Source organism: Rhinopithecus roxellana, chromosome 14 (genome assembly GCF_007565055.1).
Source record: "Rhinopithecus roxellana isolate Shanxi Qingling chromosome 14, ASM756505v1, whole genome shotgun sequence".
Classification (NCBI taxonomy): domain Eukaryota; kingdom Metazoa; phylum Chordata; class Mammalia; order Primates; family Cercopithecidae; genus Rhinopithecus; species Rhinopithecus roxellana.
Window position 1 is genome coordinate 11,753,319 of NC_044562.1, and position 18,564 is coordinate 11,771,882.

An 18,564-nucleotide genomic window follows, 5' to 3' on the forward strand; every position below is an offset into this window, starting at 1 on the left:
AGAAGCAGATGCTGAGGCCATGTACAGCCTGCAGAAGCACGAGCCAATTTTCTTTATAAATTACCCAGTATCAGGTATTCCTTTTAGCAATGCAAATGGATGAACACTGGGGGATGGGAAGTTAGTGTTTAATGGGTACAAAGGTTCAGTTTTGCAAGATGAAAAGAATTCTGAGCTGGGCATGGTGGCTCACACCTGTAATCTCAGCATTTACAGGCGTCAGCTACCGTACCTGAGGCGGGCAGATTGTTTGAGGCGAAGAGTTCAATACCAGCCTAGGCAATGTGGTGAAACCCCATCCCTACAAAATACAAAAAAATTAGCTGGGCGTGGTGGCACGTGCCTGTAGTCCCAGCTACTTGGGAGGTTGAGGTAGGAGAATCAACTGAGCCTGGGGAGATTGAGGCTGCAGTGAGCAGTGATCATGCCACTGCACTCCAGCCTGGGTGACAGAGCAAGACCCTGTCTCAACAAAAAATTAAGAATTCTGGAGATGGATGGTGGTGATGGTTGCACAACAGTGTGAGTGTACTTAATACCACTGACCTGTACAATTCAAATAGCGAAGATGGTAAATTTTCTGTTTTGTATATTTTACCAGAATCTAACAAACAAAAAAGCAGAACAACTCAAGGCCTGAGCCACAGAGGTTTCTTACAAATGTGTGTTTTATTTGCATTCTAACCCAAGCACAGATCCCACATACAGACTTCTTATCTGCACAATGGTACAGTAACAAGTGCAAAATATGCTTTATTTCAGGTACAAAAACATGGCAGTAGGACAACTTCGAGCTCGACGCCCACCTCCCCAGGACCTCTCACACCCACCTGACCCATCCAAGGGCCACGCCACCCTGACAGATACTCCCACCACCTTTAGAGAAGAGTCACCCAATCTGGAGAAAGGTGCTGAGGTTACATGTTTAGAAAGAAATCACTTTAAATACACGAACATTAGAGAACACAGTAACTGTGCTTCCACCCAGCACGCGGAGGCTGCAGGGAGGCACCCCAAACAGTCCCCTTCTCTTCTGTGATTAACCAAGCAAGCCCCACAAAGCTTTCCCCAGCAGAACACACCCGGCCCGGCAATGAGGCCTCAGGGCAGAGCCAGCACTGTGACAAAAGAACTCATCCCACCTCTCTGGACAGCATGAGGTCTGCAAGTGGGATCCGGACTGGACACCAGGAAGCTCAGCCTGGCTCAGGCCATCAGTAGCTGTGGGACCCTGGCTCCCATCTAAACTCCCTGTTGACTTCCTGAAAACTCGGCTAGCGGGGGCCTCCCCATTGCTTTAGGGAGGATCAAGTGAGAAGCTGAGCAAATGCACAGAACACAAAGCCTGGCCCATTCGCCCCAGCTGCTACCACTGCTGTTACTCATGGAGAAAGGGAGTGCAGTGGCTGCTGTCTGCCCCTGGAGTGATGACACCAGCAGTGCACAGAGGCTGGACAAGCCACAGGGCGCTGGATGGCCACAGCTGGACCTCAGACCCATCCTGTGGAACTCCTTCCATTTGAGGCTGTCCATCCTCCAATGGCAGACGCAGAATTCTCAGGCCCGGGATACCCTTATGGAGGACCAGGGACTGCCCCTCCAAACCACCAAGCTGAGGCCACTGTGAGCAGTCCCCTTTGTAGCAGGAAGAGCAGCTGGACACATGGGAAGAGGTTTGTAGGCTCCAGAGAAACCAAGAGGTCCTCAATCCCCAAGGCACTAGGTGGAGGTGAGATCAGGCTGCCCCTCCCAGGACAAGAGTGTGCGCCGGCCAGGAGGCCACTGCCGCCCACCACCGCTCAAAGGCCTTCCCCACCCATCAACCCTGAGGGGCCTGGCCAGGGGATGCAGGCCAAAGGCCCGATGGGTCTCCAGGAACAGGAAGCAGGCAGCAAGAAGGAAAGCAAAGGGTTCTGCATTCCCACCACGAGGCAGGGCGGACTCTGCAGGAGCCAACTGGAGCACCAGAACCTTCCAAGGAGGGCTCGCCAGCCACACAAAACACAAGATGCGTGACAGGCAGGGTTAACGCAGACACTGCCCATCTGAGTGCTTCCCCTGCTTCCAAGCTCAAACCAAGTCGTTTTGTTCTTTTTAAAAAGCCCTTACTGTCTGAGACTTTATTTAAATCATCCAACAGGGATGGAGGTAATGGAGGTCTGGCTCAGTAGTCAGCAAACTTTTTCTGTAACGGGCTAGATAGTAAATATTTTGGGCTTTCAGATCCAAGAGGCAAAATCAATATTATGTTGGCATAAGAGCAAACACATTTCCACAAATTTTTAAGTTGATAAAATCCAAAATATAATAATTGAGTACATATTTTGGTAAATACATGTCTACTAATAAGAATTTTTTTTTCTGATGGGGGAGAAAACAATTGGGTTCAAAGATAACATTCCCTATCATAAATCGGTGGCATAAACAGGCAGTGGGCTGGGTGGGCCCATCGTGTGCTGGCTGACAAGGGCAGTCACACACCGCTAAGTGCTGACACAGGATGAGGGGTGCGGAGCTGATGATATGATATTGTTCTCTTTGATGAAGACCTGAAAACTTCCCCTGACCCTGCTGCCCACCTCAGGGCCCCTCAGGACGAAGGGCATGAGGACAGGTTCCCACTCTGGCCCTTTGCAGGGGGACATGCTTTGGTTGCCCCATCGCAGGGCTGGCCAGCTGGGGTCCAAGCAGTGACCGCCCTTCCCCAACTCATCTCATCAGCTGCCCTGCACAGAGCAGAAAACCCATGCCTCAGAGCTACTTCCTAGGGACAGTGCCTCTCAAAGGCCCTAAAATGGCAGAGCCAGGGATGGCAGGTGCAGCCCTGGCCACTAGCACAGCAGTTGCCCTCAGCTCTGTTAGCTGTGACCCATAGATTGGGGGAGGGAGGAAAGCCAGGAGGAGCTTTTGCAGAAAGGTCTGGAAGCTAAGTGGGGGTTTCAGGAGCTCTCAGGGTGCCCCTGGGCAGGTCCCAGGAAGGAGGCCTGGGGTGCCTGACCAGCACCTCACTGGCCCTCAAGCCCTGTCCTTAAGGGGCAATGGGAAGGAGGCGGCAATCAGAAGAAGGTACAAGCATTTCCTACTTGCAACGCTGGACTGGTAAGATGACACAGAGCATGTAACCCGAGGGGAAGTGCCTGTGTGAAGCCAGTCGTGTGGAAGATCCACACTAGAAGCCTTGCCCTGCTCTTGGGGGCCTCGCCCAGTGCCACTTACACTCTCTAGAAGAGCTAAGGCCGCCAGCTTCATCCACTCTCCAGGAGGTCACACAAGATCAAAAGAGAACCATCAAGCTACAGGGGGAGCCTGTTTTCCCCAAATGCCAAGGGAAGAGCAGCCATCTCCACACCTCGCCAAGCTAAGGCTGCTTCTGGCTGTGCTCATGGCAAATTTAGGAGTGAGGGAAGGGACCCAGGTACACACGTAAACATGCACATGTGCACCAATGACACAGACTGTGCCTGCACTGTGTCTGGTCCCTGGCTGGCAAGGAATATCTAGGGGCCCCTATAAGTTTGCGGAGGGAGTAGTCAGCCCAGTTAGGAGCTAGGGCTGATTCCCAAAGACAAGACGGAGACAATCTGACTCATGTCAAGAAGCAGGCCGCCTTGCACTGCAGGAGCACTGGTGGCACTGTACAATCAGGATGGGCACACATAAAGGTCTCCTGTCTGTTGTGCAATTTTCAAAGTTTTTTTTTTTTTTCCAAAAAGACAGAGATGAGTCTCACTACGTTGCCCAGGCTGGTCTTGAACTCTTGGCATCAAGCGATTCTCCCACCTTGGCCTCCCAAAATGCTAGGATTAGAGGCATGAGCCACCATGTCCAGCTTTTTGTATGATTTTGATGGGAGGGAAAAATGGGAAAGCCCTGGTGCCCCTCAGATTCATTTCATGGCAGGTTGGTGCCATCTGCAGAGATCGCCAACCCTGTATTTGTAAGAGGAGGAGATGGAGATCCAGAGAGGCAAAGAGACTCATACTGAGCGAGGGTCTGGGATCTAGGACCTTCCCTGTCCCTCCTCCTACATCCCAGGCAATGCCAACATCTAATCTCCCACCCCCACCCAATCATCCACTGTTTTCCCACCCCCTCTGAGCACCTAGGGGCTTTCTCCCTCTGCTCCACTGACAACAGCCTAACAGGCCTTTCCGTTTATTTCATCGACTTGTTAATGATTTTCAGATCTTCAGTTACTCAGGCCAGCCCCTAAAGCAATGCTGGACTTGGAAACTTGTGACCCTGGCTGGCTCGAGTCCGCTGCTGGTAAAGCCCTCTCTAAGTTAATAGCTTTGTGTAAGGAGCTCTGGGCTGCCTGCGCAAGAGGTCACTAGGGCAACACTTGACCTTTGCTTAGGACCCCAAGCCAAAGCCTCGACCTCCCCACACCATCCTGTCCTTTCCACAGGCATACCATGCCCCTCCTCCAGCAAACCTATTATTCCTCCATTCAACAGCCTCTGTCCCTTTATCAGGAAGAGACAACCTGGTAAAGAGGAAAGGGTTTATCTCAACCTTGCAAACAGATACCCCACAAAAACCATGATGACCTAAGAGTAAGGAACTCAGCTTTGGGCTTCCAGTTTGAGATGGGGGCCTGAGCACAGGTGTCTGTCTTATTTCTCTCTGGGTTCACTATAAAAAGAAGCTGCAGTTCAGAAGCCACAGGATGGTGGGAGTGCCCTGGGAAGACCTGTCCTGCTCAAAAGGTCAGGACCTCTGGACTCACAGGAAAGACCCTGGACAGCTGTGGGTAAGGGCTACGGCTTTTCCGTATGTCAATCAAATGAAAAATAAAACCTGGAGCTTTAGCTCATCTGACGCCTGTGAAAGGGATGAGCTGCTACATTAGGCAGCTGAGACACTTTGGTACCAAATTACCATGTGTGCTTTTTTGGGTATTCATTATTTTCTCTTCTTTCATAAGCTATAAGCTGTAACTATAACCACGAGAAGGTAAGAACAGCAGATGCCAGGGGCATGCCAGAAAAATGGGAGACTCTACTAATAGCACACTTCACGGACTTTTATTACATCTTCTTTTGGAACTAAGAAGTAAAATATTAGCCTCCCACACTGTTGAGAATTAAAATTGAGCCCACCATCATTTGGCCTTGGTAGTGACATCACTTGGGTACAGTGATGACAGCCTGAGGGGCTGGACCTCAGAAAACCAAAGGTCTAGTCCTGGTCCTTCCGCTGTGTGACCCTGTATGACCCTGAGCACACTATTCCACTTAGGTGATTCAGTTTCCTCATGACTCATAACAGGAAATCATTGGTCTTGACCTTCCTCTAAGGACTAGTGTGTGGAGCTAGAACATGCACCAAGAAAGACTGGGAAACATTAGAGAGAGATAGGACTCGGTACTGTTGACTCAGGTAAAGAGGGAGACAGCAAGAACAGAGTAGAAAGGCAGCGTAAAACTGGTGGAACCAAACACAGACTAAGTGAAAAAAAAAAAAAAAAAGGTAAGCTTCCCACCACCACCACCATGTCCCACAAAAGAAGATCCAGTAAGAAGCAGAAGTCTTTAGCAAGGGTGCCAAGACAATTCCGTGGAGAAAGGATATTCTTCTCAATAATCAGCAGTGGGACAAGTGGAGATCCACAAGCAAAAGAATGAAGCTGGTCCCGTACTTCACATCATATATAAAAATATACTCGAAATGGATCAAAGACCATTGTGAGAACTAGAGCTATACAAGTTCTTAGAAGAAAACACAGTCATTAATTTTTTGACCTGGGATTAGGCAATGGTTTTCTAGATATGGCACCAAAAGCACAGTGACAATAGAAAAAAAATAGGTATCTTAGAAATCATCAAAATTAAAAAGTTTTGTGCCTCAAAGGACACCATCAAGAAAGTGAAAACAATCCACTTTGTTTTCACCAAAGTGAAACGTTTTTAACAATCATATACCTGATAAAAGACCAGCGTCTAGAATATACAAATATCTCACAAAATTCAGTAATAAAAAGAAGGCCCATCCCTGGTAGTCTAGTGGTTAGGAAAATAGAAAACTTAAAAAAAAGAAAAAAAGACAACTCAATTAAAAATAGGCAAAGGATATGGATAGACCTTTCTCCAAAGAAGAAATATGCATGGCCCATAAGCACAGGAAAAGACATTCTACATCAATAGCCATCAGGGAAATGCAGATCTAAACCACAACAACATAGCACTTCATAGTCATTAGGATGCTAAAAGCAAAAAGACAGATAATAGCAAGTGTTGGTGAGGATGTAGAGAAATTGAAACCTGGATACATTGCAGGTGGGAATGCAAAATGGTACAGCTGCTGTAGAAAACAGTCTGCTAGTTTCTCAAAAAGTTAAACACGGAGTTTACTGTAAGACCTAGCAATTCCGCTCCTATGTATAAGAAATGAAAACATATGTCGACATAAAATCTTGTAGAAATATGTTCATAGTAGCATCATTCAGAGTAGCCAAAAAGTAAAAACACACAAATGTCCATCAACTGATGAATCGATAAACAAATGTGGTCTATCTATACAATGAAGTATTCCAGCAATACAAAGGAATGAAGTACTGATACATGCTCAACTTGGACGGTCCTAGAAAACATTCAGTGGAAGAAGCCAATCCCAAAAGAGATATCACATGATTCCAGATATATGAAATGTCCAGAGTAGGTCAATCTTACATAGAAAGTAGACTCATGGCTGCCTTGGACTGCAGGAGTTGGGAAAGTAGGGGAGTGACAGACAAAGGGTACGGGGTTTCTACTGGGGGTGATGAAAATGTACCAACATTGGTTGTAATTCTGTGAATTGATTGTGGTTCTGTGAATTTACTAAAAACAACAGAATTGGACACTAGCAATGGGTAAACTGTATGGTATGTGAATGATATCTCAATAAAGCTGTTAGTTAACCCACTCCCCGCTTCTCCTCTAAAGAAGGAAGAGGAATCAGGAGCCTGTCCTCACTCTATTCTGTAGGAATGCCATGGCTATTATCCAACAGAATGACTAACAGAACACCTTTTATTCTGAAATGTCCTGGTTCATATGATAAATTTATATGACTACCCTATCACTATGTGCTACCATGCAGGTGACTTTGCTCCTCTGAGCGTTGGCTTCCTCATATATAAAACAAGTTCTACCCATGGTAGACCCTGTTTTATTCTGGTAATCCTTCAGTCTAGCACTTCATTCCACAGAAGCTCCATTTAGAAGCTATGACATCCCATTCAGGTGGTCAGAAGGTTCCCATGAACCTCAATTAACAAAGAGCTGAAGCCCTGGGCCAGCAGAGACCACTGGATCCCAGGAACCAGAGGCAAGGCCAAGACAAATTTCTGAGTCTACTGCAGTTACTGACACTCAAATTTCCCCAGAGTTAGGCCATTAAGAAAGACGAACCCATTCTGACGCAGGCAAAAAGACCCTAAACATAGACCCTACAAACAAACAAAGATAAACGTTTAAGTGAGGGGCACCCAGAGAAAATACAATGTTCCTGTGGCAAGTTTAGCAGCGGTTCACCAAGGTCTTCTCTAACTTTCTATAAGTCCATCCAAGAGGGCCTGGTATTGTGGTGGTCAAGGTCATCTGATGACACGATGGGATGCTCATTCCTAATCCTCCTTATCCATGATTGCCAGGAAATAAAACAGTCTTTTTCTATTACCACCCCCCGACCGCCCCACAAAGGGCCTCAGAACTAATGTCTGTGAGAAAGGTGGTGCACACACACTGTGGCATCTACCACGCCAAGGCACCAGTGCAGAGACAGGAGCACATCTTTGGGTTCCGCAGCAGCAAATCCTTAGAAACAACGTAGAGAAGAAAGAGGTAGAAGGCACAGAATAGCCCCACTCCCATCAATTCAGCCAAGAACAGGAAAGGCGGATGTTGACCAGGGTCACGGAGAAGGGAAGCAAACCTGAAACAGGAGAATGAGGGCGAACTGCTCCCATCGAGTCAGCAGTGCTGGCCATGCAGCCAACTCCCAGAGGAGGAGGTAAAGGTACCAGCTTCCAGGGTGAAGCAGAGCTTTCTCTGGAGGCAGGAGAGTGGTCAGAAGGGACCAATACAGGTGGCACCAAGATACCCAATCAGCTTCCAACTAAGGGACGAGGGGTTTCAGAGCAGACGTCTCCACTGTTTGCCCTTTTAGAATGTCAGGGTTGGACCAACAGAAAAGAACAAGGAACCATTCAAAATCTGGAGGCCAAGAGGAAGGGAGAAAGGAGCCACTGGCTTTCTGTACACCGTACTTGGTGTCCACAGGCTTCTGCTGGTTGGTGCTCTGTAGCTTTCACAGACTGGGCAGGGTCCCTCCTGGCCTCAGCTTGCCTGGTGAGGCCACAGCTTACAGTGAGGCAGTTTCTACATCCATGGGGATCCACAGGGCTGGGAGCTGGAGGCAGGTACAAGGCCCACTGCTGCTCAGAGTCCGCATTTCAGGATGATGTGGTAGCCATCATTGCTCTCGGCTGCAAGAGAGAAACAGCGTATTTCACAGGAAGAAAGGTGCAGCGCCACAGTACTGGGGAGTCCCAAAAGGCATGCTGTTAGGGTATTAGCAAAGACCACCAAAACAGGGCTGCACACAGCAAAGCGTGCTGGCAGAAGCGGGGATCTCACAAGCCCTCCATCTGCCTCGTTTAGTGTCTTTTTGACAATAGGTCTTTCTACCATAGCCCTAGGCCCAAGGATGAAAACCTATGTTCCAAGGAGGATTTGGACAACTGTGGTTCTCAGGGATATTACGGCCCCCAGAACCCTAAAGACACTCAGTGGCTAGATCCACGGGACAAGGTGGGAAGTGGCCTCCTCATGGTCCAGGGTCTATGAGTTGGTCAGAGGGCTTTTGTTCTGACATATCCTACACCCCAGCCCTTAGGAAGGCCACAACAGATCTTTCTCTACCTTTTATGAATAAATACATGTTCCCGGCCCACAAGCTCTTTCTCGGCAGAGCACAGGCACACCGTCAGGTGGGCCCCCTCGCCCCCCCATCCCGACCCACGCTGCCTGCAGACTCAGTGGCTGTATTCTAGGCTTGATCTTCCTAGAGGACTCCAGGAAACCCACAACGCATCTTGCTTCTACTCAACACTGAGTTCACGGAGAACAAGTTGCCTGGCCCAGGATTTCCCTTTCAGAAGTGACCCTGGGGGCCAATCTCACTTGTTCTGCCATTTCTAGGGCTAGCTTTCACAGAGAGTTTGTGCTTTCTTTTTCTCAAAGGCTTTTCCCAGGTCAGCACTCTCTGGAAGGGCCCATCCTGCAGGAAGGCCCCACCCTCCACCTGCCCCGACAACTACCCCAGGGATGCAGCCCACACGCTTCAATTAAACAAGAAAGGGGGAAGAAACAGGGGGAGGGGGAGGCTTCACCTTTAATTGTGCTGAGGACAAAACAGGATTCATCTTGGAAATTCTGCACCATCTGAAAGACAAAAGAGAGAACATGTTCCTTCAACCATGAGTTCATCCTTTGGAAAGCCTCGGGGGCAGAGCCCAGCCATGCACAGCTGCAGAAACACCGCTGCCACGGTGCCTACACACGCAGGAACACGGTAAACGCCACTGCCACGGTGCCTACACACGCAGGAACGCGGTAAACGCCACTGCCACGGTGCCTACACACGCAGGAACGCGGCAAACACCCCTGCCACGGTGCCTACACACGCAGGAACGCGGCAAACACCCCTGCCACGGTGCCTACACACGCAGGAACGCGGCAAACACCCCTGCCACGGTGCCTACACACGCAGGAATGCGGTAAACACCCCTGCCACGGTGCCTACACACGCAGGAACGCGGTAAACACCACTGCCACGGTGCCTACACACGCAGGAACGCGGCAAACACCCCTGCCACGGTGCCTACACACGCAGGAACACGGTAAACGCCACTGCCACGGTGCCTACACACGCAGGAACACGGTAAACACCACTGCCACGGTGCCTACACACGCAGGAACACGGTAAACGCCACTGCCACGGTGCCTACACACGCAGGAATGCGGTAAACACCACTGCCACAGTGCCTACACACGCAGGAACACGGTAAACGCCACTGCCACGGTGACTACACACGCAGGAACGCGGCAAACACCCCTGCCACGGTGCCTATACACGCAGGAACACGGTAAACACCCCTGCCATGGTGCCTACACACGCAGGAACACGGTAAACGCCACTGCCACGGTGCCTACACACGCAGGAATGCGGTAAACACCCCTGCCACGGTGCCTACACACGCAGGAATGCGGTAAACACCACTGCCACGGTGCCTACACACGCAGGAACGCGGCAAACACCCCTGCCACGGTGCCTACACACGCAGGAACACGGTAAACGCCACTGCCACGGTGCCTACACACGCAGGAACACGGTAAACGCCACTGCCACGGTGCCTACACACGCAGGAACACAGTAAACGCCACTGCCACGGTGCCTACACACGCAGGAACGCGGTAAACACCACTGCCACGGTGCCTACACACGCAGGAACACAGTAAACACCACTGCCACGGTGCCTACACACGCAGGAACACGGTAAACGCCACTGCCACGGTGCCTACACACGCAGGAACACAGTAAACACCACTGCCACGGTGCCTACACACGCAGGAACACAGTAAACACCACTGCCACGGTGCCTACGAACACAGCAGGAACATGGTTCTGCTACAACATTCACTGAAAAATGAGGACACAGAATCAAAGTGTGACATGATTCCAATTTCAGTAACAGAAAGCTGAACATAACCCCAACCATCTAGTATGAATATGAAGGATGGAAAGAGGCCCAAACGGGAATCAGGATGTTACCATTCAATACTGGACCACTGATTTGTGTTTGTTTGCACTGTTTTTGCTTTTTCCTAGTGACTGATTCTTCCAGTCTCTGTAACGGACACTTTATAGGAATGTGTATGTGACTGACAGCAACAGATAAAAACAACTAAATAAAATGTTTTTAAAAATAGAAATCTTGGTACTTAGTAGGACCTACACATCAGCATCCTCCAAAGACAAAATATAAAGGAGGTTCCACTACCTATGTCTATAAATGTGGCAGGAAACTAACGACTCTGCTCAGGAGCCTCCTCTCGGAGTTGTAATTTTGATGAACTACCCAGTAACCTTGCACAAGCCAACCTTTTTAACTTCCTGTCTCCATGGCCCTATCTGTAAAATGGCGCTGATTTAGTGATAAAAATATAACCAGAATGCAGACTACTGATGGGGAGGTAAATCTTTCTAACACTGTTCATGGGACCTGCATTTCCAACAAGGAAGTTTCCTACATTCTCCTACAAGTCACGAGCCCTGGACAAACTCCTACATCACAAAGACAGGCACGAGGCTGGTGAGCGCAGCACCGTCTGCAGTAACACCAAACTCCTACCAGCTCCGTCAATCAACAGCAGAAGCATGAACCAGCTGTGATGAAATCATGCTCCTCGGCAGTGCTAACGAGCTCCAGCTATATACTACAACACGCGTGACCTTCCAAACAAAATGTGAAGCGAAAGAAGTCACAGAAGAATACACTATGATTTCACTCACAGACAGTTTTTAAATAGCAAAATGACACAATATATTGAGGAGGAACAAGGGAATGCTTAATAGAAAATTCATACTAGCCAGTTGGCTGTTACGAAATCAGTCCACAAAGGGACTTCTAACACAACATTCTGGTAACCTGAGTGCAGGTATATGGGTACTTCAATGGTTCTTTAACTGTACAAGTAAGTTTTATAAATTCTTTCCATATTTATACTGCATTTCACAATTTACATTTAAAGAATTTTTAAAATATATAAACAGGCCGGACGCGGTGGCTCACACCTGTAATCCCGGGACTTCGGGAGGCTGAGGTGGGTGGATCACCTGAGGTCAGGAGTTCCAGACCAACCTGGCCAACATGGTGAAACCCCATCTCTACTAAAAGTACAAAATTAGCCAGGCATGGTGGCAGGTGCCTGTAATCCCAGCTACTCTGGAGGCTAAGGCAGGAGAATCGCTTGAACGCAGGAGGCGGAGGTTGCACTGAGCTGAGATCACATCACTGCATTTCAGCCTGGGCGACAGGGCGAGACTGTCTCCAAAAAAACAAAAATAAAACATATAAACATACACACAACACACACACTAGCTAACACAATGGCAGAACCCTTTTTCAAACTGAAAAAATGCCATCCACATTTTATGGCCTGCTCTGGATTACTGCCTCAAATCTTGCAAATCCATCCACCTGTCGCCCCCTGTCCCTCCCACGGGGCCTAATGATGCGTGAAGTACATTTATTCTATTCTGCTGGCCTGCTCCATCTAGGACTCTTGGCAGCCCAGCCACTTGGGCATGCAAAGCCCTACGCAGAGCCCACATGGGCTTAATCAGTAACTCTCTTGTTTAATGAAGTGCCCTTGCACCCCAGGGGCCGGCTCCGCGGCTGGCCAGGCTGCCTCCAGCACTCTGGGCAATTAAGAACCAAAGGTTTCCAATAGATTCGGTGTTAAGAGGCAAGGAGACTTTCGGGAATGAGAATCGCCTACTTAGGTGAGGTGGCATTTCGGTTCCGCTCTCTGCTTCACTTGCTTCACTGCCTACTCTGGAGCACACAGGACAAGCGGAGGAAGGAACTGCCTTCAGGACCCGTGAAATCGCAAGCGTTCCCCACATTTTTGGCTTTTGTCTTCACAAAAGGAAATTCATTTTGAAATGCAAAGTGACAAGCCTTTGGTGACACTACAGCTGTCCACTCCTCACAGCATGTCCACCTTCCTGGCTATTCTAAAGTCAGCTCTCAGGTTAGGAACCTCAGGCTTCATTTTCCTCCTCTGTAAAATAGGAGTTAAAGAAAAAAAATAGCTAGGCCAAGCACAGTGGCTCACGCCTGTAATCCCAGCACCTTGGGAGGCCAAGGCAGGTGAATTGCTTGAGCCCAGGAGTTTAAGACCAGCCAGGGCAACATGGCGAAATGTTGTCTCTACAAAAAAAAAAAAAATTAGCCAGGCACGGTGGCACATGCCTGTGGTCCCAGCTACTCAGAAGGCTGAGGCAGGAGGATCACCTGAGCCCAGGAAGTCGAGGCTTCAATAAGTTTAGCTGTGACTGGGCCACTGCACTCCAGCCTGGGTTACAGAGTGAAACTGTGTCTCAAAAAAAAAAAAAAAAAAGCTGGATTAGATTTGAATGTAAGAATGTAATAATATACAAGTAATTCTTACCTGTTGAACTGGTGACAAAAATAGCAAGTTGCAGATAAATGTACGGCTGCATGTTTGCCTCATGTTTTAATTTATTTTTTATTTTTTTGAGATGGAGTCTTGCTCTGTTGCCCAGGCTGGAGTGCAGTGGCACAATCTCAGCTCACTGAAACCTCTGCCTCCAGGGTTCAAGTGATGATCCTGGCTCAGCCTCCCGAGTAGCTGGGATTACAGGTGCCCACCACACCCGGCTAATTTTTGTGTTTTCAGTAGAGACAGGGTTTCATCATGTTGGCCAGGTGGGTCTCGAACTCCTGACCTCAGGTGATCCGCCTGCCTCGGCCTCCCAAAGTGCTGGGATTACAGATGTGAGCCACCGTGCCCAGCCTGCATGTTTTAAAAACCCACACCTACATACACTAGGGCACACACAGAAACTAGAGCACAAAAAAATTGCCTTTCAGAATCACATCGAACCTAATGGAAACTCTTCCAGGAGAAAAGAATGGGGCAGGTAAGGGTTTTTCACATTTGCCTTCTGCTGTTCTATGTTGCTTAACTTCTTATACTAATTACAAACTACTTTTTAATGTAAAAGACAGGGAAGTCCACCTTGCTGGCCTCCAGGACTGAGAGGAAGTGCTCATGAACATTCAAGAGCTCTGGCAGTTGTAATGACAAGGGGCAAGAGGATTGTTACTAGTAATACCAATCTGTGAAATATACAAACCCTGAAAAGCCTGACATTTTTACACATCCCCAAATCTAAAAAGATCTCTCCACCACTCACTCCCCCAAATAACAAGTGCCCCGCAGAATCACGGTCAATGACACCACCCACCACTTGTTTAGTGTCTCCTGGCACTTGCCACTGTTCTCCCACCTTATCTGTACTCCAGCCTGTGTGACAGGTATATGCGTCCCTGTTTTGCAGATGTGGAAACTGTGGCACAGACAGGTTCAGTAAATTTCCCCAAAGTCATTCAGCAACTAGGAGGTAGCTTCGGGTGGGGACATCAGTCTAATTCCAAAGCCTGTATTTTCTCTACTTTTCCCAGCCACTGTTTCTATACTCAGTGTCACCAGGTCAGGAACACTCTTGGCAGCATCACCAGCAAAGGCAAGGACCAGGGATGGGAAGAAACAAATCGGAGTCTTAATCCACAAATGCTGGCCTTGTGTCACTCCTGTGCTGGTACAGGGTCAGGCGGGGCTCTATAACTCACTATACAGACGCCTTCAGAGTTCCCAGCAGTGCTCGGGGTCTGCTGGGGGCTGAACTGCGGGCATACGACCTCATCCCGCTCCCACCAGGACAGTCCTGTGTTTTTTGTTAGTTTTGTTTTGTTTTTGAGACAGAGTTTTGCTCTTGTTGCTCAGGCTGGAGTGCAATGGCGTGATCTCAGCTCACCACAACCTCCGCCTCCCAGATTCAAGCGATCTCCCGCCTCAGCCTCCCGAGTAGCTGGGATTACAGGCGTGTACCACCACGCCCAGCTAATTTTGTATTTTTAGTACAGACGGGGTTTCTCCATGTTGGTCAGGCTGGTCTCGAACTCCCGACCTCAGGTGATCCGCCCACCTCGGCCTCCCAAAGTGCTGGGATTACAGGCGTGAGCCACCGTGCCCAGCCACAGCTCTATGTTTAAAGGCTTCACTTCAGCTGGTGCGGTGGCTCACGCCTGTAATCCCAGCACTTTGGGGGGCCAAGGTGGGTGGACTACTTGAGCCCAGGAGTTTGAGACCAGTCTGGGAAACATGGCAAAACCCTGTCTCTACAAAAAATTAGGCTGGCGTGGTGGTGAGTGCCTGTAGTCCCAGCTGCTCAGGAGCCTGAGGTGGGAGGACGGCCTGAGCCTGGGGAGGTGGAGGTTGCAGTAAGCTCAGATCACATCAGCCTGAGTGACAGAGCAAGACCTTGTCTCACAACAACAACAACAACAAAAGGCTGGGCGCAGTGGCTCACACCTGTAATCTCAGCACTTTGGGAGGCTGAGGCAGGAAGATCGCTTGAGCCCAAGAGTTCAAGACCAGCCTGGGCAATGCAGCAAGACCCGTCTCAATTTTCTTTTCAGTACAATTTTTTCTTTTTTTTTTTTTGAGACAGAGTCTCACTCTGTCGCCAGGCTGGAGTGCAGTGGCGTGATCTCGGTTCACTACAAGCTCCACCTCCTGGGTTCATGCCATTCTCCTACCTCAGCCTCCCGAGTAGCTGGGACTACAGGCGCCCACCACCACACCCGGCTATTTTTTTGTGTTTTTAGTAGAGACGGGGTTTCACCGTGTTAGCCAGGATGGTCTCGATCTCCGGACCTCGTGATCCACCCGCCTCGGCCTCCCAAAGTGCTGGGATTGTATACAGGAGGGAGCCACTGCGCCCGACCCTAATACAAAAATTATAAATAAAGGTTTCATTTCAGCAGGGGCTAGGTACCTTGCAGGCTCAGAGCTTGGCCCTGCAGCTCCAGTCCCTGGGTTCCCACTATAGCTCCACCCCTTACCCACTATGCAACCTGGGGCAATTACTCAGCCTCTGTGCCTCAGTCCCCCATCTGTGAAATAGGATAATAACAGCACCCACATCATATAGAGGCAGGCAGGATTAAATGAGTCACTATGCATACACTTAAAAAACAAGTATACACTCCTGTTAGTAGGTGGAAGGGGTCCAGGATAGAACAAACTTAAAAGCCTCTGTTCTACAACATGCAAAGAATGCCTAACCCTGTCGCAAGCATATTCAACACTCCCTTCCTAGCCATGAGTGGGGTCAGATGCCTGGAGACCACAATACCTGAGCCCTCTGCCAGTAGCTGTGTGTGCTCTGCACTGCCCTGTGCCACCCGGAAAGGCTGTGGCACCTTCACCACTTGGCAGAGGCCTCTGCTCTCCTCTCCCACAAGCCACAGCCTCGCCATCACCGGCCCCTGAGTCCATGTCACCTCTCCCTGGGGCCTGTCGCCCACCCTGGGGGAACGCCCCTCTCGTGACCTCCACAGCCCTGACTATAAGCACCTTGGGCTAGAGTGGAGTCTGTCCTCCTGGCTCCCACAGGGCACCCAGCCCAGGAGGCGTAAGGAGTGCCTACTCCACATGGCAGCCATCCAGACCCAGAAGGGGCCTCCGCACTCTTCACTGCAGCCCTGGACAGCCCCAGCTGCAGGTGGCATGCAGATGAACCTGTCTGTCACTCCCAAACCCAAGTGTGTTTCCGGGGCAGGGGTTCTGACGCTCCTCCCGTGGCCCAGAGCCCGTCACTGGGGCAGGCCGGGCAGCAGCCCTCACCTCATTGCTCACCACCACATGGATGCCCGTGGGCCCCTGCCGGTAGACTCGGTGGATGTGCTGGGGGGAGATGCTGTACAGGTTGGCGATCTTCTCAATCAGCTCCAAGGTGGTCAGCTCTTCCAGGAAGATGGCGTGGTACACTGGGGAAAGGAAGAACAAGTGCTGCTTTCCAAGTGGCCATTCCGTCAGCATGAGCCTGCCTGTACCCTCCCACCTGTCCTGAGAAAGCAGTAAGTCCTTTGTCAAAATGCCATGCCCAGGGCGGCGGGGCAGGACCACACTGCCACTCTTTTTGTTTTGTTTTGCAATGGAGTCTTGCTCCATCACCCAAGCTTGAGTGCAGTGGTGTGATCTCGGCTCACTGCAACCTCCACCTCCTAGGTTCAGGTGATTCTCCTACCTCAGCCTCCCAAGTAGCTGGGATTACAGGTGCGCACCACCACACCTGGCTAATTTTTGTATTTTTAGTAGAAATGGGGTTTCACCATTTTGGCCAGGCTGGTCTCAAACTCCTGACCTCAGGTGATCCGCTCACCTCAGCCTCCCAAAGTGCTGAGATTATAGGCATGAGACACCACACCCAGTCAGGCTGCCACTTTTGATTCCTCTCGGTCTCTCTTGGGGTGCTTATGTGAAATGCAGAGATCTCTAGACCCATCCCCAGCCCAGTGACACCCAGCTGGGCTAAAGGGAGTATCAGGCAATTCTGATATCAGCCAGATGTGAACCCACATCAGAAGGAAGGAACAAATTCTGTCCTTTTCAGCTCCTTTGCTGTCTAAAGTGTTCTTGGATAGCTGGAGGGCAATGAGTGAAAGTCTTTTTCCTCCCTGCAACACAGACCATACTCAGCCTCAATACAGTAACCCTAAGGAGAGAAGGGGGCACCAGGAAGGCACCATGGTGTCAGCAAGTGGGAAGAAAACAGTGACACTGACACAGACATAGCCCACACCAACCAGGCAGGAGCAAATGTCACCAGCAACCCAAGGTGGGTTACTCAACTTCAAGGGACCTCAAGTTCCTCAAAAGCAAATGCAATTGGATTCAATTCAAGAGTCCCAAGCCTTTTCCTCACCTGAGAAACCCTTGGTTCAATAAGCCAATAATCCTCATCAGAGGCCCAATATTTTAAAAGCACACACAGGTGGGCGTGGTGGCTCATGCCTACAATCCCAGCACTCTGGGTGGCCAAGGCAGAGGGATCTCTGGAGCCCAAGAGTTCAAGACCAGCCTGGGCAACAGAATGAGACTCCATCTCTACAAAAACATATAAGAATTAGCCAGGTGTGGGGGTGTGCACTTTTCTTTTTTCTTTTTTTTTTCCTGAGACAGAGTCTCACTTTGTCACCCAGGCTGGAGTGCAGTGGCGTGATCTCAGCTCACTGCGACCTGTGCCTCCCAGGTTCAAGTGATTCTCCTGCCTCAGCTGAGATTACAGGCGCGACCATGCATGGCTAATTTTTGTATTTTTTTTTTTTTGTAGAGATGGGGTTTCACCATGTTGGCCAGGCTGGTCTCAAACTCTTGACCTCAAGTGATCCGCCCGCCTCGGTCTCCCAAAGTGCTGGGATTACAGGCATGAGCCACTGAGCCTGGCCTACTTTTTCAATACTTAGAGATCGGGTCTTGGTATGTTGCCCAGGCTGGCCTTGAACTCCTGGGCACAAGCAATCCTCCCATCTCCCCAGGTGCTGGAATTATAGGTGTGAACCACCACACCCAGCCATAATTTTGCTCCTAAAACAAACCAAGCTGCCAGCAAAAAGAAGTAGCAGGATCCCAGGCTGACGCCTTTCACCATGGCCACTGGGAGAGCTCGATGGGAGCAGAAAGGCAGACGGCCATGCCTCTGAGGTCCTGGAGACAGCCTCCTCTCATCAGGAGCTGCATGGGGAGCAGTTTGAGGAAACAAAAAGCTCCAGGGTGGGCATTCCTGGCTCCAATCCCGACTGCCACTCACTGGAAGCAAGACCTGGGACATTCCCAACACCTTCCCAAGCCTCGGGGTGTGCACTGAGGCAGCACCCACACTGCGGGGCCACCATGAGGTCAGACCACGCACCATACAAGG

At 49.9% G+C, this 18,564-nt stretch overlaps 1 protein-coding gene across 1 annotated transcript in view; it reads right to left on the reverse strand.

The window, feature by feature from the left end:
* Window positions 1-650: 650 nt before the first annotated feature.
* TFCP2L1 (transcription factor CP2 like 1) overlaps window positions 651-18,564 on the reverse strand; it is a 71,333-nt gene continuing 53,419 nt past the window's right edge. The window contains exons 13-15 of the mRNA XM_010376431.2: window positions 16,488-16,630; window positions 9,377-9,428; window positions 651-8,470 (exon numbers count right to left, since the gene is read on the reverse strand). Of these exons, the coding sequence (XP_010374733.1) occupies window positions 8,424-8,470; window positions 9,377-9,428; window positions 16,488-16,630 (242 nt within the window). The 3' untranslated portion in view covers window positions 651-8,423. The remainder of the gene's footprint in view (window positions 8,471-9,376; window positions 9,429-16,487; window positions 16,631-18,564) is intronic.